At 41.1% G+C, this 26180-nt stretch overlaps 2 protein-coding genes across 2 annotated transcripts; one reads left to right on the forward strand and one right to left on the reverse strand.

The window, feature by feature from the left end:
- Positions 1 to 1469: 1469 nt before the first annotated feature.
- Positions 1470 to 12313, forward strand: LACTB (lactamase beta). The gene is made up of 6 exons (XM_058033702.1): positions 1470 to 1715; positions 2607 to 2673; positions 4371 to 4561; positions 4907 to 5252; positions 6577 to 6742; positions 9408 to 12313. The coding sequence occupies exons 1-6, from the start codon at positions 1470 to 1472 to the stop codon at positions 9949 to 9951; spliced, it is 1560 nt and encodes a 519-aa protein (XP_057889685.1). The 3' UTR covers positions 9952 to 12313.
- An 875-nt stretch (positions 12314 to 13188) lies between these two features.
- Positions 13189 to 17305, reverse strand: RPS27L (ribosomal protein S27 like). Its single transcript, XM_058033294.1, has 4 exons — positions 17248 to 17305; positions 16902 to 17010; positions 14423 to 14533; positions 13189 to 13380 (listed from the first exon to the last, which is right to left on the reverse strand). The coding sequence occupies exons 1-4, from the start codon at positions 17251 to 17253 to the stop codon at positions 13352 to 13354; spliced, it is 255 nt and encodes an 84-aa protein (XP_057889277.1). The 5' UTR covers positions 17254 to 17305; the 3' UTR covers positions 13189 to 13351.
- Between the last annotated feature and the right edge of the window lie 8875 nt (positions 17306 to 26180).

Below are 26180 nucleotides of genomic sequence, written 5' to 3' on the forward strand. Positions count from 1 at the left end.
CAATGGGGATGGGGAAAGGTCTGGAGCACAAATCTGGTGAGATGAGGGAGCTGGGGGTGTTTAGCCTGGAGAAAAGGAGATTCTGGGAGACCTTATTGCCCTCTAGAACTCCCTACACCAGGAGGGTACAGCCAGCTGAGGGTCTGACTTTATTTCCACACCACAGGTGACAGGATGAGAGGACACAGACTTAAGCTATGCCAGGGGAGGTTTAGGATAGGCACTAGTTTGAAAAACGCCAATCACTTGTTTTTAAAATTTTAAAAGTTTAATAGTAATAAAATGGTTATAAAAATAGTAATACAATTAGAGTAATAATAATTTGGACAATTTGAATTAGGACAATATGAGACAATAGAGACAAAGAGTTATGGATGTCCAGGTACTTTTATCTGGGCAGCATGAACCTGAAAAAGGACCCCCGTTAACAAAGGATTAACCCTTAAACACAACAGCCTGTTGCATATTCATACACCTCATACATGATGCATAAATTCCAGGATTCTGGAACTGAAACTCAGGATTCTGTCTGATCATTGTCAGCTTCTTCCTCTGACTCTTAACAGCGCCTTCGAGGCAGGAAGAAGTTCGTTTCTTCTGATAATGGAGAAATAAATTATTTTTCTCTGAAAGATTCAGGTGTCCTGTAGCTGCTATCTCACTGCGAGTCCTTTCTTTACAAAAAGAAGTATCCTACATAGCCTAGTTTCTATTTTAACATTTTTTATAACCTAAAACTATATTTAACACAATACTTAAGAGAATTAATACAGCATTACTTTCTAACCCAACGCATATAATATTCATTTTAATATTTGCGAAAAGCCAATCGTAAAATACACATTTTTCACACTAGGAGGAACTTCTTCACTGAGAGACTGGCATTGGAATAGACTGAGCAGGAAGGTGTTGGGAGTCACCGAGCCTGGGGGTGTCCAAGGAAAGGCTGGACGCTGCACTTGGTGCCGCGGTCCAGTTGATAGGAGGTGTTCGGTCACGGGCTGGGCTCGCTGAGCTCAGAGGTCTTTTCCAACCTCATCGTTCCTGTGATTCTGTTTCTCTCCGTGGCCGGCCAGTCGCGCCGAGCCCCGGGGAAGCGGCGCGAGTGCCCGGTGTGCAGCCCGTGGTGAAGGCGGCGAGCCGCGCTGCCGTGCTCCAGCCGCCGCAGGCCCCGCCGGAGCGGAGCCCGTCCCTGCCGGAGCAGAGCCCGTGGAGTGCAGCCCGTCCCTGCCCGGAGCCCGTCCCTGTCCGGAGCCCGTGGAGTGCAGCCCGTCCCTGCCCGGAGCCCGTCCCTGCCCGGAGCCCGTCCCTGCCGGAGCGGAGCCCATGGAGTGCAGCCCGTCCCTGCCCGGAGCCCGTTCCCGCCGCCGCGGCCGCGCCGCTCCGTGAGGCGGCGGCGCTCGATGCGCTCGGGGCTCGGCCCGGCGAGGCGGTGCCTGCGGCCCGGCGCTGCCATGTCCGCCCCGGCCATGGCGGGCCTGGCGCGGGCCCTGCGGCGGGCGGCGGCTCCCGGGCGGCTCCCCTCGGCCCGCGGAGGGGGCGACGGGGCCGGGCCGCGGCCCTGGGGCTGGGGGCTGGCGCTGGGGCTGGCGCTGGGCGTTCGGGCGGCCCCGGCGGGAGGCGAGCCGGAGAACGGGCGGGAGGAGAAGCCGCCGCCGCCGCGGGGCTTCGGCGCGGCCGTGGAGAGGAGCAGGGACCTGGTGCGGAGGATCAAGGTGCTGAGGGGGGACCGCTGGCGGGGCTGGCGCAGCTCAGGCCAGCTCGATACGGGGGAGTGTGGAAGTGTGGCACAGTGTGGGGTATCTGAGAGCAAGGGGGGCCTCGAAGGCGGTAGGAAGAGAGGCAGGAGTTACCGAGGGCACTTGGCTCAGCCTGGCGGAGAGACCTCACTGCAGCTTCCTCTGAGGGGGAGCGCAGGGGCAGGCACTGATCTCTGCTTTCTGTGACTAGGGAATACCAGGAGATGATGTCAGGAGAAGTTTAGGTGGGAATTAGGAAAAGTTTTTTACTCCGAGGGTGGCCAGGCAGTGAACAGGTCCCCAGGTGAGTGGGCACGGTTCAAGCCTGGCAGAGCTCCAGGAGTGTTTGAACCGCGGTCTCATGCTCAGGGTGGGACTGGTGAAGCTCTCCTGGGCAGGGCCAGGCGTTGGCCTCTAAGGTCCTTGTGGGTCTCTTCCCACTCAGGATATTCTGTGATCCTGTTTAAAAAGCACCTTGTAGTTACTTCGAAAATCCAGCCGAAGCTTTTTTGAAATCTTGCCTGCCAGTAGGTGATGCAGTTTGCCAGTTGCATAGTAACTGTCATGATTTGTTTCTCTTGCATGTTCCATTCAGTAATTTAATTGAATTATAAAAGCAAAAATATTACCTTGCTATTCTTGTTAGGTATGCTTTTCCCAATAGCTGAGTTAAAATGTCAGCTTTGCAAAGCAGATTGTACCAGTTCAACCAAACTGGTACATAACAAAATTTCAATTATAATTTGACAACAATAAGCAGGTTTATTTGTAGGGGTTTTGTAGCTTTTTCAGTTCAAAGCTTGGGAGGAGGTGGTTTTTATCTTAAATATCCTTCTAAATGTCTTCTGTCCATTTTGTTTTTTGCAGGATGAAGCAGGAATCCCTGGTATATTAGTTGGAGTTTCTGTAGATGGCAAGGAAGTCTGGTCAGAAGGTTAGTATGTGGGAGCAGTAGTTGTGCATGCTGTCAGGAACTGATGAACATCTGAAAAATGAACAATTCAGACAAGCTAATCAGCCTGGGATTTTGTCTACTTGATCTCCCATCTCTGGACAGTCACCAGAAATGGGTGCTTAGGGAGTATCAAATGGCACCTTCCTTGGTAAACTTCAATAATTTCCAGGAATTGATAATTAGTTAACTTCCATAATATGCTAGTATGTCTCAACAGTTAGATTGGAGAATCTTTCTTCCAGTAATTTTTCAGAATAACCTTTGAATGTACTCTGGGCACAGAGCTGTGCAGCGGTCTGGTAGCATTGGGTGTAGGAGGAAAAGAGCTGTTCTCCCCACAGGAACTTCCTTAGCAGTCAAAGGAATCAGAGCTCATTTGGTGACCTGTCTCCTGTTTGTGGGCTGAGGTGTGTACTGGGAAGGCACTGGGATTTAACAGGTGCCCTCCTTGCAGAAGTTGCAGTTGTTTTTTCTGGTTACACAGGGTGTAAGTAGAGTGTGTTAGTATTCCTCATATAATGTAGACATTTGATGTTTTTAAAAAACCAATCAAATTGTCGATCTGTTCTCAGAAACATTTTCATGAGTGTCAAAACACTCAGTTCTGGGTTGTTTGGGTCCCCTCCTCCCTTCTCCATGGGGGCAAAGCAGGGTCAGGTGTGAGTTGCAGGTATTCTGTGACCACAGCACTGAAGCTGCTCTCTTGCTGATGGGGATGGTGTGAGGTTTGGGAGGTGTTTTCACTGGGAGAACATCACCTGCATTAACAAGCACCAGGCACTTGAGTAGCAGCTATGTAAGAGAAAGGATCTTGGGCAAATGGCATGTCATCTATTGTATTTCTTGTACTTTGTCAAAGTTTGTGGTTTAATATCCTGAGCAGTTCATTGTTAGGCTACAGTTGTATATAGACAGAGGTGTGTTGCTTGCAGGCCTATCTTGTACAGAAAACTGCAAATATGTCATTGCTGCATTTTCTTGCTTTTATGCTGCAGCATCACTTGCACTTCCTTCAAACCTCTCTCAAACTGAAGGCTGGTTTGGCAGCTTGAAAATGCTCTTTTAATTCAATTTCTTGCTACCAGACTTGTGGGTTGGTTACATAGGAAAACACTGTTACAGAGACTGTTAAACTGTGTTTTAATTGAAGTTATACTGAGTGATGTTGAAACATAGTAACACCTGGGTTCTGTGAAACCTTACAGTTTAGGTAATGGGAATAAATTTGTGAGTGATTTCCTCTCTCAGTTTCTGTATTGATACAATAAGACCCTTTACTGCTTTAGCCATTAATTTAGACCAGTAAAAGGAGTGTTTATGACTGTTGGTTAGTTATTTTACAGTCTAGATTTTGGTCTCTTTGGGTTTTTATGCTGAAAATTTGACCTCAGGAGTGTAATTTTTGGCTTAATCTTTAATCTCCTTTATCATTATGTTTGTTGTAGTCTTAATCATCAATTTGAGATGCCATTGTCTAATCCAATGGACTCTGATTACCTGCTGCTGCTACAGTAAAATGTTACTGACTGAACTGAAGCCAGGGCTGGGATATTCCAAAGCTTCATATCTCAGTTTACCTGGGGAAAAAATATTTTCAAGAGCCAGTAAATCTAACTCATTGCATGTAATGAATTCAGCATGTGCCAAGGACTTAGCAGTGTTTTGTTTCCTGCCAGGTTTGGGCTATGCTGACGTGGAGAACCGTGTGCTGTGCAAGCCTGAGACCGTCATGCGCATCGCCAGCATCAGCAAGTGTCTCACCATGATGGCTGTTGCTAAACTGTGGGAAGAGGGGAAGCTGGATTTAGATGCTCCAGTGCAGAAATATGTCCCTGAATTTCCAGAAAAGGTCTACGAGGGTGAAAAGGTATGTAATTGTTTGTTGGTAAGAGTTTTAAAAAATTTTTGTTCCTGTCACTGCGTAGGTATCTGTGTGCAGGTGTCTGGTGTGGACCTATTCCTATAAAACACTCAAAATCATTTAGACACAAGTACTGAGATTTCCTGCTCAGAAAAGCATATTTGGATCTTCACTTTTATATCAGTGTGAGTCCACATACACCCCCCTTTTTTTTTTTAATACTCTATTTAATATGTGATATTTAAAATGTCTTGCACCTTTGTCTGTTCTTTGTCATGGTGAATGTTACTTTTTCAGTGATTTGTTGTTTGTCTTTTAATGAAGAGAGCTCACATTGTCCTCTCCACCTAGGTCACCATTACCACGAGACAGTTGGTTTCACACTTGAGTGGGATCCGTCACTATGAAAAAGATATTACAAAAGTAAAAGAAGAAAAGGAAAAGGCAAACAGAGCACTTAAGCTAACAAAATCCCATCAGGATAAAGAACAAAAAGCAAAAGAAGGTAAAGGGACTGAAAACACTGATTGTGTCAAACAGAAGAAAGAACATGATAGTGAGACAAAGAGCAGGAATTCAAAGCCTGGCAGGAACGACAAGGAGTTTGAACAGGAAGAGTATTATCTGAAAGAAAAATTTGAAAGTGTGATTGAGTCACTGAAGATATTTAAAAATGATCCCTTATTCTTTAAACCAGGTGAGTTTCTATTAATGTAGACTAAAATATGCTCTTCTGGTGAGAGTTTTGTTTCAAATAGTGTGACATGTAATGATGGTAGTAGAGTCCAGTGAAGAGTGTTTGTGTGGGTGTTTTGGTTTGTTCTGCTTCCCTCCCTTTTTAGTTTTTCTTCACATGCCCCATTAAAAGCTCATCAGAGAAGTATTTGGTCTGTTCTGCACAAACCATCTGGTCATGTAGTATTTATGTGTAAGACTTTTCTCCCAGGAGCAGTAAGTAATGCAGTAAGTGCTCTGAAACATACCAGTCAGTGGATTTATAAATGGTGAAGCAGAAGATAATTCTGGTAACAAATTTGTATCTACAAAGTATTTTGTAAGCAGATACCAACTTGCTGTAGTCATGTTCTGGGCCTTCTAGATAGGAAATAAAAAGCAAAATGTTTTACTGAGACACTAGATCAGACCTAAAAAAAAAAATCTAAAAAAACCCCCATATACTCACAGAATTACTCAAGTAATTTATTGGTGGGACTATTTAAATTAGGTCTAGAGAGGACTTTGAGGAGCTTCAGGTGTAAGTTTTAAATGAGGTAGGTTAAGGTAAATTCTATATATTGCTGATAAACAGTAAATAATGTGCATTTAAGGAGGAGGGGGTAGAAAGAGGGTGAAGTTAAACACACAATCTTGGAGAGCTGACTTAAATAAGTGATCTGTCTCAGCTGTAGGCGCTTCAGCAGTTGCTCAATATGTAAATGTTTCATAGAAGGCATTAGTACAAAAATGAGATTTTTAATATGAAACACTTTTGGAAATAAATTCAGTTGTCTTAAATAATACACATGCTTGTGTTCATATAATCTTTTGGGATATTCTAGAACTAGAAACACTGTGCTTAAAGTGATGAATACCCTTGAAAAATGTGAGTATTGCTGTTGTTTTCCCTTCTCCAGGGGATGGACACAAAAACAAGTCACAGTAGCTGAGCATCTTTTAAGCAGTGATTTTATGGCTTGTGTCAGCTTTCCAAATCCAGACATCCTTGTTAGACCTGATGTGGTAAATCTCCTGGAAAGGATGTTAAATGTCAGCATTGACACCTTGGCATGAAACCTGAGTGTACACAGAGATCTCTGGGAGATTTTAGTGCTGTTCTCTTAGCAGGATGTGTGCCTGCTGCAGTACAGAATTTCCTAGGCCAGGATCAACAACAGTTGATTATTAATTGCTGTATATAGTTTTATTTGTTTATTTATTTATTTATTTATTTACATATGATTCCATTTAAGCATCATGCAATTAACCTGGGTTTTTTCCCTTTCTCACTGTGTTTCTTCAAGGTAGTCAGTTCTTGTACTCAACATATGGCTTTACTCTCTTAAGTGCTGTTGTGGAGAGAGCTTCAGGACAGAAATTTACAGATTATATGCTGAAAATGTTTCGTGACTTGGATATGCTGTCAACTGTCCTAGATGACAATGAAGCAATGATATACAACAGAGCAAGGTACACAGGGGTGGAGCTCTGCTTTTTCCACAACAACTGTTCCCCTTTCCATCTTCATTAAGACACCTGAATTAAGAATGTGTGATTTTTCTTTTACCAGAGATTTAAATGAAGTGTTGTATGTTACCTCAACATTACTTTTTACATTTACATTACAATTTACAAGGGAATTCCTCAGCATTACTCATGTAGCTGCTTCCAATGCCATGGTATATGTTCTGTAATTAGCATGTAAAATTACAGAATAAGAAATAAATATTTCTTGTTCTAAGTATGGATATGGGAGGTGAGGGGAGTAATAGGGGTGACTTCAAAGTTTGCATTTACCTTGGGTACAAGTAAGCACATAAATGCAAATTAAATAAGGAGTAACTAGGAAATTATGTTGGAATATATAATTACTTTACCTTGCTTAATATACTAGCATTTAAAGGGTTCCATGGAATTGTAATAGTCTCACAGTAACACAGTGTTTTCATAAATCAAATTTTAGTATGCATGTTGACCAGAATTAAAATTCTGTTTAACATCAATTTAATTTTAAAATTAATTTAACATAGGAAAAAATAACCAACACACCCCACTGCTCCAGATCTACAAAAAAAACCCCAAACAACACCCACAAAACAACAAGCTGAGATAAATTTTGTCACTGGATAATCCATTCCAATATAGTGGATCAGGCTAGAGTTTCTTGTTTTATTTTATTGAATTTCCTGTCTGCGCTCAGAAATTGATTATCGACTCCCCTGTTAAATTTTGGTGTGGGACAAGAATTCTATTGAATAACAAAGTAGTTTTCAGTAACAATCTCATGAAAATGAGACTCAGACTTTTAAACAGTTTGGCTTCTAAAATGTTCTCAAAGAATGATAAATATGTTGTAGCTGATGTTTATAAGTACAGGTGTATATTGAAAGTGTGTGCACAGCTTTACTGCTCTGTTCTAAGATGCTTTGTGCTGATGTTCAGTTTGCTTGCAAAATTTCAGAGGCCCTCTGGATGTAGGATCAGAGGCTCATCTAGATGATAGTGATGTTCTTATAAATTATCAACCTTGTTCAGTCAAGATTTTTTAGAGCATGTGTATGTTCATCCTTTTATAAACTGAAATATGGGAGGGATCAAGGAGTTGGGAGAGATGCTCTTTTGGGTGTCTTTTGATAGATATTTACTGTTAAGCAAAACTGAGATGCTGATGGATTTGCTTCCACAAATTGGAGCTTGATGCCTCAAAATAGAATGTACTGATGTGTTAAGGTTTGTTTAATGGTTTGGTCATACTATATTTATCTAACAGGCAAATGCTAAAAAATCCATGTTCTAGATCTTTTAGAGATATAAGTCAATGTCTTTGTAACAGGGTTTTTTTGTGATAAAAAAACCTGCTGTCATTATGGGGACAACAGGATACTAAATCACTGTCAGTTTTGCATCCTGGAGCATTCATCTTTCTTCCTTTGTTTCAACCTCTGACTTCCAGTGTTATAAGTTATTCAGAAGTTTGTTAGAAAACTTTCCAACACAAGTGAAATCTAGGTAGGGTTTTTCCTTTTCATAAACTCTCCACAGATCTTAATTGGTCAAAAGACCAAAGGCTGAAATTCCTTGGGTTATATATTTATTCAACAAGTCCTTTTCATATGTTGTATGAAATTACCCAAGTCATGATTGGACTGTTTCTTTCAAAAGCACAATTTCTTCTGCATTTCTGTTATATTGTTGCTGGCAGTTCATTCTGCAGCCCTGGTTTGCAGTTTCTACATTTGTGTTATGCAAGATTTTAATGGTCCTTGCTTTGTTCTAGAGTACAGCAACCATAATGGGGCAGTGGGGGGAAGTCAGCCATAAGTGGGAACTACTGTCTGGGAGCAGTCACCTAAGCCTCAGTTGTAGAATTCCTTGTTCTTTTAAACATTTCTAGTACAGGCATTTAAGAAAAAAATCTGTGTTGCCTGATTAATTTATCTCTGTCACATCTCTTATTTGTATATTGTCTTTATTCTTAGTATATCCTAAGATTAAGCAGGATTAGTACTTTTATTGAAGTTCAGCTTCTAACCTAAGAAGTCACCTTAATTTTTGCTTTGCTGTCTGAATTGCTTGTTGATTTTTCTGCACTAAATAGTATTACTGCGCTTGAGTGGGTCGCAGCTGGTGATAGAGAGATGGTGAATCTTGTTTCTTGATCAGAAGGCTTGATTTATTAAGATAATATATATAATACATTATGACTATACTAATAGAATATAGAGAGAGGTTTGCAGAGCAGCTAGGCTAGCTAAGAATAGATAGAAAAGAATTTATAACAAAGTTGTGTTCAAGGATTCAGTTTTCTAGCTTGCACTGGTGATTGGCTTTTAATTATAAACATAGGAAATGAGCTAATTAAGGTGTCTCTGTTGCATTCTTCAGCAGCTGATAATAATTGTTTACCTTCTCTTCAGAGGCTTCTGGCTTCTCGAAGACGCAGAAATCTGAAAGAAAGGATTTTTGTGGAGAAATGTCTGCGACAAAATAGATTTTAAAAATGTGTCTTAAAAACCCTCTAAATGTTCACGAGAATGAGCTAATACATGCTCAGCTTGCTCTTTTAAGGTAGGGCAGCTTAAAATCATTGTGCATAGTATATGAGAATGACAAATTGAATTTTCTTGCATTTCAGGTGTTACATTTACAACAAAAAGGGACGGCTGGTAAATGCACCATATGTGGACAACTCTTACAAGTGGGCTGGTGGTGGCTTCCTGTCATCAGTAGGTGACCTCCTGAAATTTGGAAATGCCTTGCTGTACAGTTATCAAGCTGGACAATTTCAAAACAACAACAGCAAACTCCTCCCAGGGTACCTCAAGCCAAGCACAGTTGCCATGATGTGGACTCCAGTGCCAAAAACAGAAGTGTCGTGGGACAGGGACGGTAAATACGCCATGGCTTGGGCCGTGGTGGAGAAAAACCAACAGTGTGGCTGCTGCAGACAGCAGAGACACTATGCATCTCACACTGGGGGTGCTGTGGGGGCCAGCAGCGTCCTCCTCATCCTGCCTGAAGAGCTGCACCCCGAGGCTGTGGGTGCCTGGCCAGTGGCACCCCCCAGAGGGGTCGTTGTCACCATCATCTGCAACATGCAATCGGTGTCACTCAACAGCACCGCCCTAAAGATCGCCAGGGAGTTCGACAGAGAGAAACAGGCACAGAGTGAGGGCTGAGAGCTGTGGGACTGAACCCACTGTGCTGCAAAACAAAGGGTGGAATTGGACCTCGAGTTCGCTAAGAATATGGGAAGAAACAGCATAAATAATTCATTTAATTAACCTCTGCTAGTGGTGCTAATCTTATGTCCAACTGGAATTCATCTCTCAGGGAAGTTCCTAACTTACAGAAAATGAGAATGTAACAGTCAAAGATAACTTTCTGTAGTACCTGTGTAAATTATCATTATATTAGCAAGTTATTTTTACCAACTAGTGAAACACTTGACCAAGATAAAAAAATAGCCTTTTTTTTTTACACTAAGTACAAATTACCTACCTTGAATGTTAAACTCTTGAAAAATTTCACATCTTGATTTGACCACACAAATATGTTGCTTGTTATTCTTACAGTTCCAGTCTGCCAAAACTATTCAGTATTACTTTTTAAAGAAAAATTGTGTCACCATTGCTTTTTGTTTTCACATGCCAGTTCCCTCACTTGCTTAAAAAACCAACAAAACCCAAACCTTGAAGCTACCTCCAGAATGCAGATTTATACCAGAAGCAGGCTTTTATCAGAGCTGTGGATTAAGAACTAGAAAAGAATGAATCTAGAGCAATGTAAGTAAAATTCTTTTTGTTTTTTAGATATTATCTCATCCATTTTTATTGGACACAGAATGTGTAGAATTAGTTTACTGTGCAATAAAAGTATTATTTCCAGAGTCAAGTCCACCCGAATAGCACAATGTGGCAAGCTGTCAAACTGTCCTGTTGTTTTTGAGTGCTAAACACTTGGTAGCCAGAAATGGCACTGTGTTCTGTAGCCCAGATACTCCCTTGTGAACAGGAATTAGGAACTCCAATAGCTCAATACAGCTCCAAGCCCATTCTTGAAGGCAGGAGTAGAAGTCTCACCAACAAACATGGCCCTGGCAGCTGGGGCACAGCTCAAAGTGCTGCATCCAGGGTGAGGACTCCAACACCTCCATGGGCAGCTCCTTCCAATGCCTGATCCCCCTTTCTGTGAAGAAATTCTGCCTGTTGTCCAAGCTGAACCTCACCTGGTGCAGCTTGAGGCCATTCCTCTTGTCCTTTCACTTGTTCCCTGTGAGAAGAAGCCAACCCCAGCTCCAGCCTCCTGCCAGGGAGTGTAGGGAGTGATAAGGTCACCCCTTCTCTCCAGGCTCCTTCAGCTTCTTGTCAGACTTGTGCTCCAGACCCTTCCCCAGAGAAAGAAAGAAAGAAAGAATGTCCCCTGCCTTTCTCTGGACATGCTCCAGCTCCTCAATGCCCTTCTTGATGTGAGGGGCCCAGAGCTGGATGCAGGACTAGAGGTGGGAGATTTTCTAATCTTGTTTCACAATGGGAATAAAGTGGCAGCTGAAGTGTCCATTTTATTATTTCACAATGGCATGGGAGATCTCTGTCATCTCAAAGATTTACCCCACCTCACTTCCCCTGCAGCTACACTTGACAGCACTTCCAGGCTGACACAAAACAGAGGAGTATCTTTAGGAAAGGTTTCAATACTTCCTTTCCTGCACTGCTCTGAATTTAAGGAGCAAGATGTCTTGGTTAGCAGCCAGCAGATGACAGCCCTCCCTGCCTTTTTCCCAAACTGATGTTTTTAATGTTATCCTCATAGCTGTTACCTGCCCTGGGATGATACAGCACGCTGCCATCTCTGCTCCCACTATGCCTGTGGTAATATTGATTACCCAAGAACAAGAAACCAGGAAATTTAGTATTTTGAGGGGTCAGTGTTTTACCTATATTTTTAATCAGAGCTAATAAGACTAGTTTAGTATATTCTTCATAATTACAATCATTATTGTACCTTAAAAATGGTTTGCTTGGGGTTTCTGGCCCACTCACCAAAATTTCACTTTTTTATTCATTATTAATGTATTGTCTTTATCTCAAGAGTATCCAATCATTTCATCTTCTAGCACCTGGAACAAAATGGGTCCCTGACAGTCTCTGCTTTGGTATTAAATTAATCATGAGTTCTTATATTTTAGGGTAGAGAAGGCAGAGATATGAGAGACTAGGAATCAATGTGGCCTTAGCATATGTATTCAGGTCACAATTAATATTGCTACTTTGATCTTTGTTCTAAAACCTGTAATCTGATGGGCTGCCATTGTATGTGGGAAACTTAACTAGACTATATCTGGTTAATTAAAGCAGCTTTCCTGATAAACTCACCTGTGAGTGAACCTTTGTTGTGAGTGGCACTGACATGAACCCCAACTTTTCTTAGAAGGCACGTGCATTCTATGGGTACACCTGTTTCTGTATCAAACACCTCCTTCTGCATATGGTAATTACATGTTTGCTGTTTGAAATAACAGAAATAAAACTTACCTTGCAATTGCTACCAATTGCAGTAGCAGGTTTTTGGTTTATTTTATTGACTAGACATGTAGGGGTTTTTAAAGTCATAAAAAGAATTAGAAAATCCCAATAATAATTAGCTCACCAAGACACCTGATACTTGTAAAGAGCTATTGATACATAACTTGAGATATTATTTAATAAGATATATGTAAGATTTTGTTTTAATATTTTCTCATGGTTAACAACAAAATCCATTTTTACCAGCCATTTAGAAAGACATGGGTTTCAAAAAATAATTATATCCTTTTCCTTATTGCAAGAGGGCAATTATTTAATGCCAGTATTTAATACTAACAGTATGCACAGGTTTGCTGTGCCTAGATACCACTCACACCTCTCAGTGTAGTTCCATGACTTAAAATTGTTGATATGCCAGTTGCCTTCTCTATGCTGCAGGTTTTCAGTGCTTTGCAAAGTACTTTGGGGTTTTTTTGGATAGACATCTCAGTTTAGAATACCAAGTGCAGTCTTGAGATCAAATCAGCAGGAGGGAAAACCCATGCATTCCACAGAAACAGCTGAACAGAGGTGAGTAACATTTCATTTTTATTTATCACCATATTGCCCAAGAGGGGGAAGGGACTACAGCAACATTGAAAGCAAATGAGCCATTTTAAATCTTATCTAGCTTTTGCAACCCTTGCAGTTATGGTGGCTGCAGTAATAAAATAAAATGCATTTTAAAGCAGTTTCTGTAACTATATGCATTATATAGTTACAGAACTATGAACATTATAAACACTGCTGTAGTTTATGATTAGCAAGGGGAAGGATACAGGAAGTCCAAGGTTTTTACTGTTCAAACTTATAAAAATAGAGCTTGGTTATCTGCAAACTTACAGGAAGAACTTGCACTTCAGATCATTTATTGAAAAAGAGATTCCAGCAGATTAGTCAGCAGGAGCATGTAATTTGTACAAAATCAATCATAATCACATTGTTGTTGTAACAGGCATTTTTAAACTGGTAAGGCTTTCAGGAACACAGATCCAAAAATCACATGCTGAACTGCTCAGTGTTGCTTTCTTCTAAATGAACAGCCTGCAAAGAAATCGCATGAGTAGAGATATGAATAGTCCTTAAATTGTCAAGATTGCCTTGAAAAATTGCCCATCCAATGAAAGTAGAAAAATCCATGGATTAAATATAAATTTCATGTACCATGAGAGGTGAGGATTTAGCTCTATAAGTCTTCTCTAGCTCAACCTGTGCAACATGGTTGTCATGCAATTCATCTCAAAATAAGATTAAGGTGTACTATTTCTTTTCTTCCAGATGCAATTTAAAATTTCAGTCTACTATTCCATCCCTTAGTGATACAAACCCCAAACTGAAACAGCTGCTGTGTGTTGCTACCATTTCAACAGCCTCACTTCAGGTATTCTGTCCTCATGTTTACACCCCTTTGTAGCACATTATACAAGCACTGCTATGTGTAATTTGCACACATACTTACCTTTTGCCCTTTAAATAAGAAATTACTAAAATTTGGGTTAATTCTTACATTTTTTAAATCCTAAAGTGTTTCCAGTGCTTTTCACATACCCCAGAACTGAGCTGCACTCAAAGATGCTGGTGTTATACCAGTTATCTGTATATACATTATTGGTGGTTATTTGCTCCCTTATAATTTATATGAAACAAATATACTTTGAGCCAGGGAACTGCTTCACAGCAGGGCTGTTTAAAAACAAACAGGCAAACCATTAGTGACTAGCAGTGGCACAGGATTACTTTAGCCTGGCAAAAGTACCCCACTCCTTTGATGGTGCTTTTGAGCACTTTAAACCCAGCTCAGAGTTACACAAGCTGAAGGGAATGACAAGTCACCTAAAATGAAGTGTGTTTGATGACAATGTAGGTGTTTAGCTGCCTGGCAGATCTGTACAGCCATTTAAATACAAATAATCTGAAGAAAAATTCACAATTCTGTGCCTATTATCAATGTTTCTAGTAGCCAACTCTAAGCAATTTGCAAAATCAGTGTTCCAGTATCAGTTTCCAAAATTCAAGCTAAATATTTGCAGGCTATACAATGCATTTATATAAGTGACATATTTGGGTGGTGTAACATTGCCCTTACCTTCTGTGAGCCTGGCTTTGCCCCCAGTTGGCTGACACAGCACAGTTGAGCACCCTACACACAGAACTACTGTCTGAGCATGGCTGAACACTGTGGTGATCTTGTAGCATCCTGAAAAACAACATCATGAAACTTTCCACTGGCTATTTCTAGCATCATTTTTTAACGTGGTAATTGAATCAGGTATTCTAAATACTTGTCCAAAATGCATCTGTATTTCCTTACACAGCACACCAAGCCAAACTAAGCAAGCCATGGTTGTGTTCTGAAGTGCTTTGCTTACATGCACAGGAAAGCAAGTTAGGTAACAGAAACTGGTTTGATTCCATATGAAAATCAACAGGCCCTGCTGGCTGACAAACCCCAATTTGCCTATCACATCTCCTGGAAAGAAGTTCAGCAGTTCCAGGTTAGCCTCCTCTGCTGAACAGAGGAACCCATGGAGCTGGAGAAATATTTACCTTGTAACAGTGGAACACTGCTGTTGACAAAGGCTGAAAGCTGGGAATATAAACACTGCTGTTCCAATCTGTGTTTGCTTTCTGTTTAATAATTGGTACACGTAAGGCTTGGTTGCATTCTATAAAACTAACATAATATTTAAATGGAAAGACTTGCACAGAAAAATTTCACTAATTCCCTATGTAATGCTTTTGTCTACAACTTATAAATTTTATGACTTAAGAAAGGATGAGATCACTCATACATGGCTTAGAAATGGGATTTGATTTTCACTCCTTTTCAATTTTTTCCCCCTGAAAAGTATTTTTAATTAGCCAAGAGGTATTTTTGGAGGGAGAAATCCTGTAAAGGATTTAATCTGGATGTGGATATACAAAATAAATAGGTAAAGGTGAGCAGAGATTGCATTTTCAGCACATGTGGATCAGACAGCTAAGACAGAACATATGTTGTGAGCAGGGTCCTGTGACAAAAGCTCTGCTTGGTAGGGAGAAGCACTATGAGACAGAATAACAGATCTCTGTTTAAATCACAAAGAGCAACTGTATAAATCTTTGTGAAAAACTGCTAACAGCTAAAATTTAATCACAGCAAATTGGTTTTTTCCCCTACTGAAGCTGAACTTCCATGTTGATGAGTTTTTAATGTTTGTGACTTGGCAGGGAAATGAGCCCAACCCATTTGAGTATCTAGGTAGGAACTCCCAATTCCACTGACCTGGGGACACATAAGGCCATCTGCTGTTTTCAGTGCCTTGTGCATAGGATTCTATCATTAGTGAAGCTCTCCTGCTTTGCTCTATACAGCCCTCCAACACAAAAAAACAATTAACCCAACAATAATGAAGATAACTCATGACCTATGGACCTATTTTGACACTAACTGTATCACAGTGTATGCATTCATGTATTCTGGTTTGAACAAAGTGTAAAAAACCCAAAAAACCCCAGAGGCTTAGTCTTCAACCCTGGATTTGTTTGAAAGCAATCAGAGCTTACTTTCAAGTTGTTTAAATTAATTTACCTCACTTCAGATGGAATATGTCTCAGAGCTTCTTAGAAAATTAAGCAACTAAGAAAGAATAAGATCAGAAAACCTGAGCACATCAACAATTCCCTGGTTCTATGTCAGGAAGATCACTATTGAAGTGTTTTCTTACTGCTAGAATCTTCTTGTGCTGCAGCAGTTGCTAGGAAGTTACCACACTGTGCAATATGGATGTGACTGTGCTGAATAAAAAAGCTCTTCACTGGTAGAGCACATTCCTGTGATGGTGCTACAAAATCCCATAGTTTAGTTTATAAAAGTGAAGTTTATTATACAGATATCTCTGAGCCAAAGTACTGAGGATCTCTGAGAAGTGGACACAGGCAACTTCTTATAACCCTTGTATGTGAGTTAGATGGCAGCTTAGTTCTTAACAGCATATGCAAAAAAGGCAGTGCTGTATGTTTTACTTTTATGTATGTGTGCAGTGTCCCTGCATATATCCTTGTCAAAAGTTTTTCCAGTTGCTCTTCCAGAACTAAGTTACAAGAGCAGGAAAACAACGTTGGCTTTTGTTTGAAACTTGTGCTGTGGATACTTTAAGGCATTCAGTTAATCTCACTTTATACATGCAAACCTGGGGAGTTGGGTTTTTCCCTACTTGCAAGAGTTTTATACCGGAAAAAACCCAACTAAAGAACTCATGCCAGAACCTCAAAAAAAAAGTGTGATTGTTTACATCAACTTTTTCCAAAGATGGAAAACAGTGTTATTGTTAAAAAACCCAAAGCAATATGCAGACCTTTTTCTAGACAGAACACAAACTCAGATAAGAAATAATAATCAACCGTTATATTAAGATCTCTATAGAATACAAACTCAGTTAAGAAACAATAATCAGCTGTTATATGAAGATCTCTATAGAATACAGACTCAGATAAGAAATAATAATCAGCTGTTATATGAAGATTAACAGTATATAAAATTCGTTTTGTTCCTTCCATAATGCATGAACGTTTCAAATATTTACCTGGACATTTTACATCCATAAAGTAGGAGTTCGGGCTCTGCACGAGACGTTTCTTTTTGTGCTTCCTCTTCTCATCCTCCAAGGAGGGATGCACCAGGTCCTTGGCCAGCTGCGTGGGGCAAGGGGAGAAGCGCCCGGCGCGTCAGGCGGGAGCCGGGCCGGGCCCCGGGGCTGCCCCAGCGCGGCCGCAGCCGAGCCCCGACAGGGCCGGCCCGGGGCCTCTGAGGGGGCTCCGGCAACAGCGGGACCCGAGCGAGCACGGCCGGGCCGCTCTGTCACCCCCCGCTCCCAGGTCCCTGCTGCCGCTGCCGGGCCGGGCGGTACCAGCGGACCGTACACAACTCACCGGCATGTCCGCACCGGGCCGGGCCGCCCCTCAGCGCTGCCGCCCCTCAGCGCCGCCGCCGCAGCCGCGCCTGTGCCGAGCGCCGGGGGCGGGACCGAGCGCTGCCAGCCCCGCTCGTGTGCTCCGGCACCGCCGGGCGGGACACCGCCTGTAAGGCTGGGTGACTGTGGAGAGTTTAGTTCAGGCATGGCTTAAAGAAAAAGGCCATGAAGCCATGCAATTGAGAGAAAAGTAACAGGTAGTTGTGAAGCAGTTCCAGAGCAGTTCCCAGCCTGATTTCTATAAGCAATTAGACTCTCTCAGGCATCATTGTATAAACAATAAGGTTCTCAGGCAGTCTTCCCATAACAAGCAAAACACCCTCTCTGGGAAAAGATGGCACCCTGGGAACAGATATGGAAGTTTTGGGAACCTTTCATATCACAGTGGGAACACTAGTTTTGTTTTGTGTAAACAATCAACGGTATTGTAAAACAAAAGGTGTGGTTAGAGTTTTCTCTGTTAGCCTATCATAAACCTGGATTTTGGAATATGCATGAAGTTCGTTAACACTATTATTTAAACTGGCTGATCGATCAATAAACCCGAGTCCGATGCATCACAGGATGGTCGTTCTCCCCTCATTTCAACAGGTGACACCGGCCCGCAGGGTGGGAATGCCCGCTAGAACTGCTCCGGCTTCACGCTGGATGGCGACTAAAGCATCGCTGGTATGGCACGGAATCGTGGAATTGTCAGTCTTGGAAGGTACCTAGAGCAGGTGACACAGGAACGTATCTGTGAAAAACGCCAATCACTTGTTTTTAAAATTTTGAAAGTTTAATAGTAATAAAATGGTTATAAAATAGTAATAAAAAAAGAGTAATAATAATTTGGACAATTTGAATTAGGACAATTTGAGACAATAGAGACAAAGAGTTATGGATGTCCGGGTAACTTTTCTGGGCAGCACGAGCCCGAAAAAGAACAAACGTTAGCAGAGGATTAACCCTTAAAAACAAGAACCTGTTGCATATTCATACACCTTATACATGATGCATAAATTCCATTCAAACTCAGGATTCTGTCTGGTCATCATCAACTTCTTCCTTCTAATCCTAACAGCACCTTTGAGGCAGGAAGAAGTTCGTTTCTTCTGATAATGGAGAAATAAATTATTTTTCTCTGAAAGATTCAGGTGTCCTGTAGCTGCTATCTCGCTGCGAGCCCTTCCTTTCCAAAAAAAAGTATCCTACATAGTTTCTATTTTAACATTTTTTTATAACCTAACACTATATTTAACACACTACTTAAGAGAATTAATACAGCATTACTTTCTAACCCAACACATATAATATTCATTTTTATATTTGCAAAAAGCCAATCATAAAATACACATTTTTTGCAGAACTGCACTGGCTTCACGCTGGATGCTGACTAAATCATCACTCATGTGGCACAGAATTGTGGAATTGTCAGGGTTGGAAGGCACCTGGAGCAGGTGACACAGGAAGGTGTGCAGGTGGGTTTGGAATGTCTCCACAGAGGGAGGCTCCACAACCTCCCTGGGCAGCTCTTCAGTGCTCTGCCAGCCTACACATAAGTTCTTCCTTGTGCTGAGATGAAACTTTTTGTGGTTTAGTTTATGGCTATTGCTCCTCATCACATCTCTGGGCATCACTGAAAAAACTCTGGCATAATCCTCTTGGCACTCACCTTGAAGATATTTATATGAATTAATTAGATCCCCTCTCCATTTTCTCTTCTCTAGCCTAAACTGGCCCAGCTCCTGCTGTATTTCCTCATAAGAGGGATGTGCTCCAAAAACTCTCATCATCTTTGTGGGCCTCTACAGGACCCTCTGCCTGTCTTTCTTGTTCTGAGGAACCCAGAACTGAACATAGTTTGTTGTTTCATAGTAAAATATACATTACATGAAGTTTTACCTGTGAGCTTATTCTTTTGCAATTTCCCACCCCAGTCAAAAAGAAAAAGGAGAAAAAGGCAGAAGAATTTATGTTAGCTATCATTTATGTGCTTAAATCAATTTAGAGAACTTATGAGACATAAAAATATTGAAGAGAGTGGAAATTTAAAAAAAAACTTTTTTTTTTTAACAGGCTGAGTGTTTTTTTCTGCAAGTCAGTAATCACAAATGTAATCTGTAAAATCACGTATTTTATCCTGGAATATTTGGAATATTTCAAAGTGCAGTTCAATAGAAATCCTCCTGGTGGCACAACAGACCTTACAAAAATCTCTCGGGATGAAGTCTTCCCAAAAGCCCAACGGGAACGTGTCAGGACACTGCCTTTCTGAGAGGGAACTGATGCATTCAGCAAAACTTATTTGAAAAGTTTGCCGTGATCACACGTGAGGGTGTAATTTCACAGAAGCATATCACTCTGACAACAATATTCTCAAGGCTGGGCTTGGTGTCTCCAGTGCTATCACAACTTTCAAAATACTTTCCACCCCAAATCCTTACATTATTCTGCCAGAATAGTCCCATGTGTTGCAGTGCTCCAAGCCATTATATTGGTTTTCCTCTTCTCACTGTCCCAGCCCTGTAGCACTGTAATGCTGTGTTAGCATTTTTTCCTTATGTGGTGATGACACACAGATAGAGGCATTTTGGAAGTATTTCTTGTTGTATCATGGGGAATTTACTAGGAAGGGCTCTGACTCATACTTTCCTCTGCATGCTGTGCTGTGAAGCTAACAGCACAAACCAGTCAGGAGCACAGAGTCAGTTCTTGTGTTTTAAGCTGTTCCTACTACCCTCCTGTCCTTTTCAAATACATGTTATTTATGTGCCAGCAGAATGGAAAGAGGATAATTGCTTAAGGCTTTTGATTTAGTATCTGCAGTAGAGTTCTGTTTTTCTGTGTTAAATAAAATAATAAAATATCTTCACCATGTATAAAGTGCCACTTACAATAAAATAGAACTTCTGAAATGCCATCCTTCTTCACCTCTTCCTCCTGGCTTTCCCTTGCAACTCTTTCCTGTAAAGAACCTCTGGTGCCTGAGGAAGACTTCAGAGTCACATTAGAAATTGGCTTCCATGGAAGGAAGGGCACACAGGATGATCTGAAAACAGGATGTGTTTTGGACACATTCCTCTGGTTCTCTATTTTGGTTTTGCTTGTAGATTCATTTCCTTTTTGTAACAGCTAAAAGTTCAGTGACCTGCTGTATGAGTAAATTCAAATGGATTACCTCTAATCTTACAATTTAAGCTTTTCATGATGTGTGCTCTTAAGAAAACAGAAATGCAGCACTGAGTGTCAGTTAGCAAGGAGAGAAATTCTGTACAACAGTGGCTTGGCCTACTGAGACACAGAGAGATTCAGGTCTAAGAGAACAACTTCCTCTTTCCAGCCTTCTCCCAGCAAGCAAGGGCTTTGATCTCATTTTAGGAAAAAAAAAAAAAGAAAAAGAAACTTTGTCTCTTTGCTAGAATGACAACAGAAAAATTCCAAAAGCTGATCTGGAAATGTTTTAAAACAACATAATGACAGTTGGGTTTTCTCCTGCATTGTGTCAGTCTCAGGACAGGCATTGTGGTGGTTCCTGCTGGGCTGGGACAGCCTGCAAACCCTCACTGTGATGAGCACCTGCTGCCCCTGCTACTGCTTTTCTCTGCTCCATTTGTGGTCTTCTGCACCTGAATTTGGGTAGCTCCTTAGGATCTGCTCTCTGACAGCTTTTGGGAGGTTTTACTACAAAACCCTGTCTGTGGTCACTGACAAAGTGTGTAATGACTGATTTTAAAAACCCAAATTCACGCTACTAATGCTCATAGTGGTTGTCTAGAATACTAAAATGGGGGTGGGTATCTCTGTAATACTATTGTTAAGAGCATTTAGATTTCTTTTTGCTAACCACCTTTAAGCTGCATTCAAAATAAGTTCATTTCAAGTGGTATGTTTGATCCAGAATGTGACCTGTGTGTGGTTTTGCCTATACTGCAGAATTAGTTTCAATTGATTGTAAACTAATGCTGTAAACTGTGGCATGTAATAATTAGGTTTAAATATGCTTGTGCTCAGATAGTTTAGATTAGCAGTGGAAACTGAAGAAACTCCACTTTTAGCACTACTGTAATAGCAAAATTGAAAGTAATGGATTTTACAGTTAATCTTACAGTGTTTTTTCCTTCTGGAATTTAACTGTACATACTTTGTGTAATTTTTTTCTCAATAATGACTTTATTTAACCTCTTCTATATAAAGTTCTGCAGTATATACACATGGAAAATTCATACATTTAGATCACTATAGTAGAGTACTGTTCTTTGTACATTAAACCAATGCATTGATCTTAAAACTAGGAGTTGAAAGCAGGACATATCAACCTAACAAATGCAGTAAGACAATGAGTATAGAAGTATTCACCTTCTAGTGAAATAAGTGAAAGACTTATTTACTGGAAACAGGTAATAAGTGACTTTTTTAAAGGAGTGTCAGATGATGGTTATCTGCTATAATGAATTCCAGAGGCACCTCACCTGCCAAAGTCAGAGTTGTTAGAGATATGCATCAGAAGTATTATTATATTGGGTAGCAGAGTTCAAAAGCTAAGGAGCAAAGCTCATGTTAATGACTTGTGGTTAGGTGGCATTCAGGGCAGGACTGCCTCATCAGATTATTGTTGGTAGGACTTGGACCTGCTGATTCCAGTTAGTGCCAAAATAACAGGATCTTATTTCTACCAACATGTTTTAAACTCTGTTGTTTTTTTCAAACCTTGTACTTAAGCAATTAAGATGCAGAATTTTCTACAATTTTGTGTGTGTTGAGAAGAGCTTCATTGAAAACAGATTTTCTCACAGTTGTCTTTTTACCTACCCAGTCTCACCTTTGAACTAAAGGGGAAAAGGGATGTTTGAAAGCTAGAAGTAATGATGCCTATCATTTGAGAAATTAAAAATGAGAGTGGGAATGAAGTAGCAATATAATCTGTTTTTTTCTTTAAAACGTAGGTGTCGGTAAGCAAGTGTTTTCTGGCTTTTTTAATGTATATATAAAGATTTTTGAACTTAGTGCATATGAGTAGAGGTCACCCTTACACATTGATATTCCTATTAGTTCCTTTCTTGAACTGAGGGCTTTAACAGATGCACTTTACCTGCGCCCCAGTGACTAAGGGAATTCTGCCATGCCTTGATTAGGACTCCCCTGTTCATTGGATGAGCTTGAACTATGGCACTGCTCTCCTTTTATGGGCAGGTGACCTGCCTGGGGGGTGAGGGAAAGGCTGTGCAGTCTGCCTGGATTTCAGGAAGCCTTTGGCACTGTCCCACAGCAGCCTCCTGGAGAAGCTGCAGCCATGCCTTGCACAGGTGCACTCTCTGCTGGGTTAAAATGTCTGGCACGGTGCTGAATGGTGCCACATCCACATGGGACCAGTCACTGGTGGTGTTTCCCAGGGATGAGTACTGGGCCCGGTCCTTTTTGAGGTCTTTATTGATGATCTGGATGACAAGACTGGGAGCACCCTTAGGAAGTTCATGGATGACACAAAGTTGCGTGGGAGTGTTGATCTGCTGGAGGACAAAAAGGCTCTGCAGAGGGGTCAGGACAGGCTGGATCTGGGTGCTGTCCCTGGGTCACAACAAGCCCCTGCAGCCCCACAGGCTGGGGCAGAGGGGCTGCAAAGCTGCCCAGCAGCAAAGAACTGCCTGGTGACAGTGGTTCAACATGAGCCCAGGGGGCCAAAAAGGCCAATGGCACTGGGCTGAACCAGCAATGGTGTGTCCAGCAGGACCAGGGCAGCGACCATGGGCATGTGCTGGGGTGTGCCAACCCAGGGCACTGGGAATATTTCTGTGTCTGCTCTGGGGTGCCCTGACGCCCAGGGAGCACTGACTTTGACCCTCATTCATGGAGCAAGTTCCCCAGACTTCAAGATAGCCTGGAATCCACAAAAGTGTGAAATAGAGTATAGAGAGTAGTGTAGGTGTATCACTTGGTAAGAAATTTAGGTTTTGGGGTTTTTAGCATGTTGTGGATGGAAGCAAGATGGAGGGCACAGGGTGTCATCCTGGGTTTCTTCTTCATGCTTCTTCCTTCTTCTTTGTGATTATATTGCAAGAGTTCTACTGTCACTACATTGCAAAGGTTCCATATTGCTAGAGTTTTGTACCTCCTTGATGTTTCTTGTAGGCAGCTCCTCTAGGCACTGACTCCTTCTTGTCCTCACAGCAGCCAACTGACTCCAGTTCCCACCAATCCACTCTTTATAACACTCTTCTTATTGGCTACAGCTGTGGCCTGTTAACATCAGGTCTGTTCCTAATCCTTAATAATTAACCCAGCTGCAACTCTTTAGGGGCTGAGATTACTTTCTATACTTCCTTTATTTACTTATGTTCTATCCCCCTACACTTCTTCATGGGTTTGGGTGGCATTTTGTAATTGTGTAGAAAAGTCTGCATTGCAGCTCTGTGGGATCAGTTATTGAGTTAAAAGGGAAAATAATCTAGGTGTCAGTTCTCAATTGGATAGTTTAGTCTTAAAATATGTTGTAAAATGAGATTGTTGGCCATTTTGTGCCTTCTAATGAAAAGGTGCTGAACTCACAGCAGTGAGACTGTTTTACTGATAAGAAATAATAAACACTTGAGTCTGAACATGAACTACCCTCTCAAGTGCCTTCAGAGAAACCAACAACTGGGACCCCCACACTGGGGGCACATCCAGAGGGCTCCTCAATTCAGGAGAGACATTGAAGTGCTGGAGTGAGTCCAAAGCAAGACAGCAGAGCTGGGAAGGGCCTGGAGCACAAGTCTGATGAGGAACAGGTCAGGGAGCTGGGGGTGTTTGGCCTGGAGAAAAGGAGGCTCAGGGGTGAGCTTCTCACTGCTGAAAGGAGGGTGGGGATCAGGATCTTCTCCCAGGGAACAAGTGACAGGCTGAGAGGACATGGCCTCAGGCTGCTCCAGGTTAGGTTGGACATGGGGAAGAATTTCCTCACAGAAACAGTGATTAGACATTGGAATGGGCTGCCCAGGGAGGTAACAGAGTCATTATCCCTGGAAGAGTTCAGAAAAAGACTGGAGATGGAACTTTGTGCTCTGGCTTAGTTGATAAGGTGGTATTTGGTCAAGGATTGGACTCAATGATCTCAGAGCTCTTTTCAAACCTTAATGATTCTGTGATTCTATTCAGGCAAAATGGTAGTGTAGTAATTTAGGAATTGTAAAGAGTTTTTAAATTCTGCTTTTTTGAAATGTACAAAACAGAATCAGACTGTTACAGTCCCATCTGCTTTTACATAGTGACAAAATGTAAACCATAGTTTCAAATCTGTTCTATTTCCTACACGTTCAGTGCTCCCCTCAGAGGCTCTCCCATGCCAGAAAAGAAAAGAATTGTTGATCTATTTGACTGTAATGCAATATAAACCAAATGTTAACTTTTCCAATTTGGTGCAATAACAAAGACTGAGTTCCATTGTTTTCGTGGAACAGGTATCATAGAGGTGTGGCTATTGAACCTTAACAGCTTTGATAGTACTCCTCAAAGTTTTACTAACATATTACAAGGTATACAATTGAACAATTAGAGGATATTTTTCATATTCTAGACAATAAAAAATGCAACCTAATTTTTCTATCTTGTTTTTAAAGTCCATGGTTAAATAAACATCTGTCCCTTGAATGTGGCAAACTGGCACTTTTCCAAATCAGAACAGAACGCACCAGTGTAATTGAAGGGGGAAGTAATTTGCATTATTTTTCTATAAAAATACTCTTGAGTAACAGATGGCGATCACAAACATATTGCTCCAGAGACATATGAAAGCCTACGTGTTCCATCAAACCCAAGAGAGAATATTAACCCCCAAATCCTCTCTTCAGTGCTGAAATGCGTTTGTGTAGTCATCTTCAGCATGGCCATAATTACAGTACACAGCAACTCATGTCCCTGAAAGTACAGCTACAGGATAATATTTCAGAGACTTTTTCATTTGCAGTTTCCTATAATCCAATTATTCATGTTAGACTGCAGTAATTAACCAATTTGGTCTGACTGCTTCAGTGCCAGGTTGCCATTATAATTTATAAACTCAATTATTGTAATAACTAGTGTGACAACTCATTTTAACATTTAAAAGCTCGACTGCTAATTATACAGTATAAAAATGATCCAAGCAGCCACGTTTTCAAATTCTGGCCTGAACTAGGCAGAGATCCTCAGGTGTGTTAAAAAAAAAAAAAAAAAGAATTGGCATCCTTGATTTGCGCTTTCATCCTTGATCATCCTTTCACCCCCATCCTTGATTTGCAGCTTTCATTCTCCTCTATCAGATGATACCCAGGTCTTCCAGAGGTCTCAATCAAACAATTATTTTTAATAAGAATAATATTTTTTCACTTGAATTATGATGAAGCACATAAATGTATAGATATAAAATTAGATTTTGATCCAATTAACTGGAAATTAGATTAACATTCATGACAAGCTCTCGCTGAATTCACCTTGTATAGAGTTTTACATCACATCTGTCAATGGATTTTTCATTATATTCGCTGGGATTACCACCCAGCTGAGACCCTTAATGGGGAAAATTTGGATAATTTATAACTAGGAGCAGAATACCTTTTGCTTTTTCAAGAAGTATAATGGCTGAAGTTACTTGTTTGGAAGTAGCCAGGGATTAGACTGGCCTGGTCCTATTTCACATCAAATTGTTGTTTAATGTCACGAGGTGAATTTTTTGTGTGCTTGCAAGAGGCTAAGCATGTATGGGAGACCTTTAATATTCAAAACTAATTTTGTTTGATTCTCGATAGAGCTCAGCATAAATATTTGCCAAGTTAACACACATACAAGGAAGAAAAAACAACCCAAAAGTGAGAAAGGACCCTACAGTATGCTGGTTTATAACTAATAGAAACCTTAATGAATTATTTGGGGAAATCTTTTTTCTGTTTTTGCTAAGAG

This window comes from Melospiza georgiana, chromosome 13 (assembly GCF_028018845.1).
Source record: "Melospiza georgiana isolate bMelGeo1 chromosome 13, bMelGeo1.pri, whole genome shotgun sequence".
In the NCBI taxonomy this organism is placed as follows: domain Eukaryota; kingdom Metazoa; phylum Chordata; class Aves; order Passeriformes; family Passerellidae; genus Melospiza; species Melospiza georgiana.

What these genes read in the sequence shown, in the direction of transcription:
- RPS27L (XM_058033294.1), bottom strand. An exon ending in TATGGATGTAAAATGTCCAG is followed by an intron (nt 14,534 to 16,901) that starts GTAAATATTTGA and finishes GTTGTTTTTCAG; the next exon opens with GATGCTACAAGATCACCACA. An exon ending in CAAAGCCAGGCTCACAGAAG is followed by an intron (nt 13,381 to 14,422) that starts GTAAGGGCAATG and finishes ATTTCTTTGCAG; the next exon opens with GCTGTTCATTTAGAAGAAAG.
- LACTB (XM_058033702.1), top strand. Translation starts at nt 1,470, where the DNA reads ATGGCGGGCCTGGCGCGGGCCCTGCGGCGGGCGGCGGCTCCCGGGCGG. An exon ending in ACCTGGTGCGGAGGATCAAG is followed by an intron (nt 1,716 to 2,606) that starts GTGCTGAGGGGG and finishes TGTTTTTTGCAG; the next exon opens with GATGAAGCAGGAATCCCTGG. An exon ending in AGGTCTACGAGGGTGAAAAG is followed by an intron (nt 4,562 to 4,906) that starts GTATGTAATTGT and finishes CTCTCCACCTAG; the next exon opens with GTCACCATTACCACGAGACA.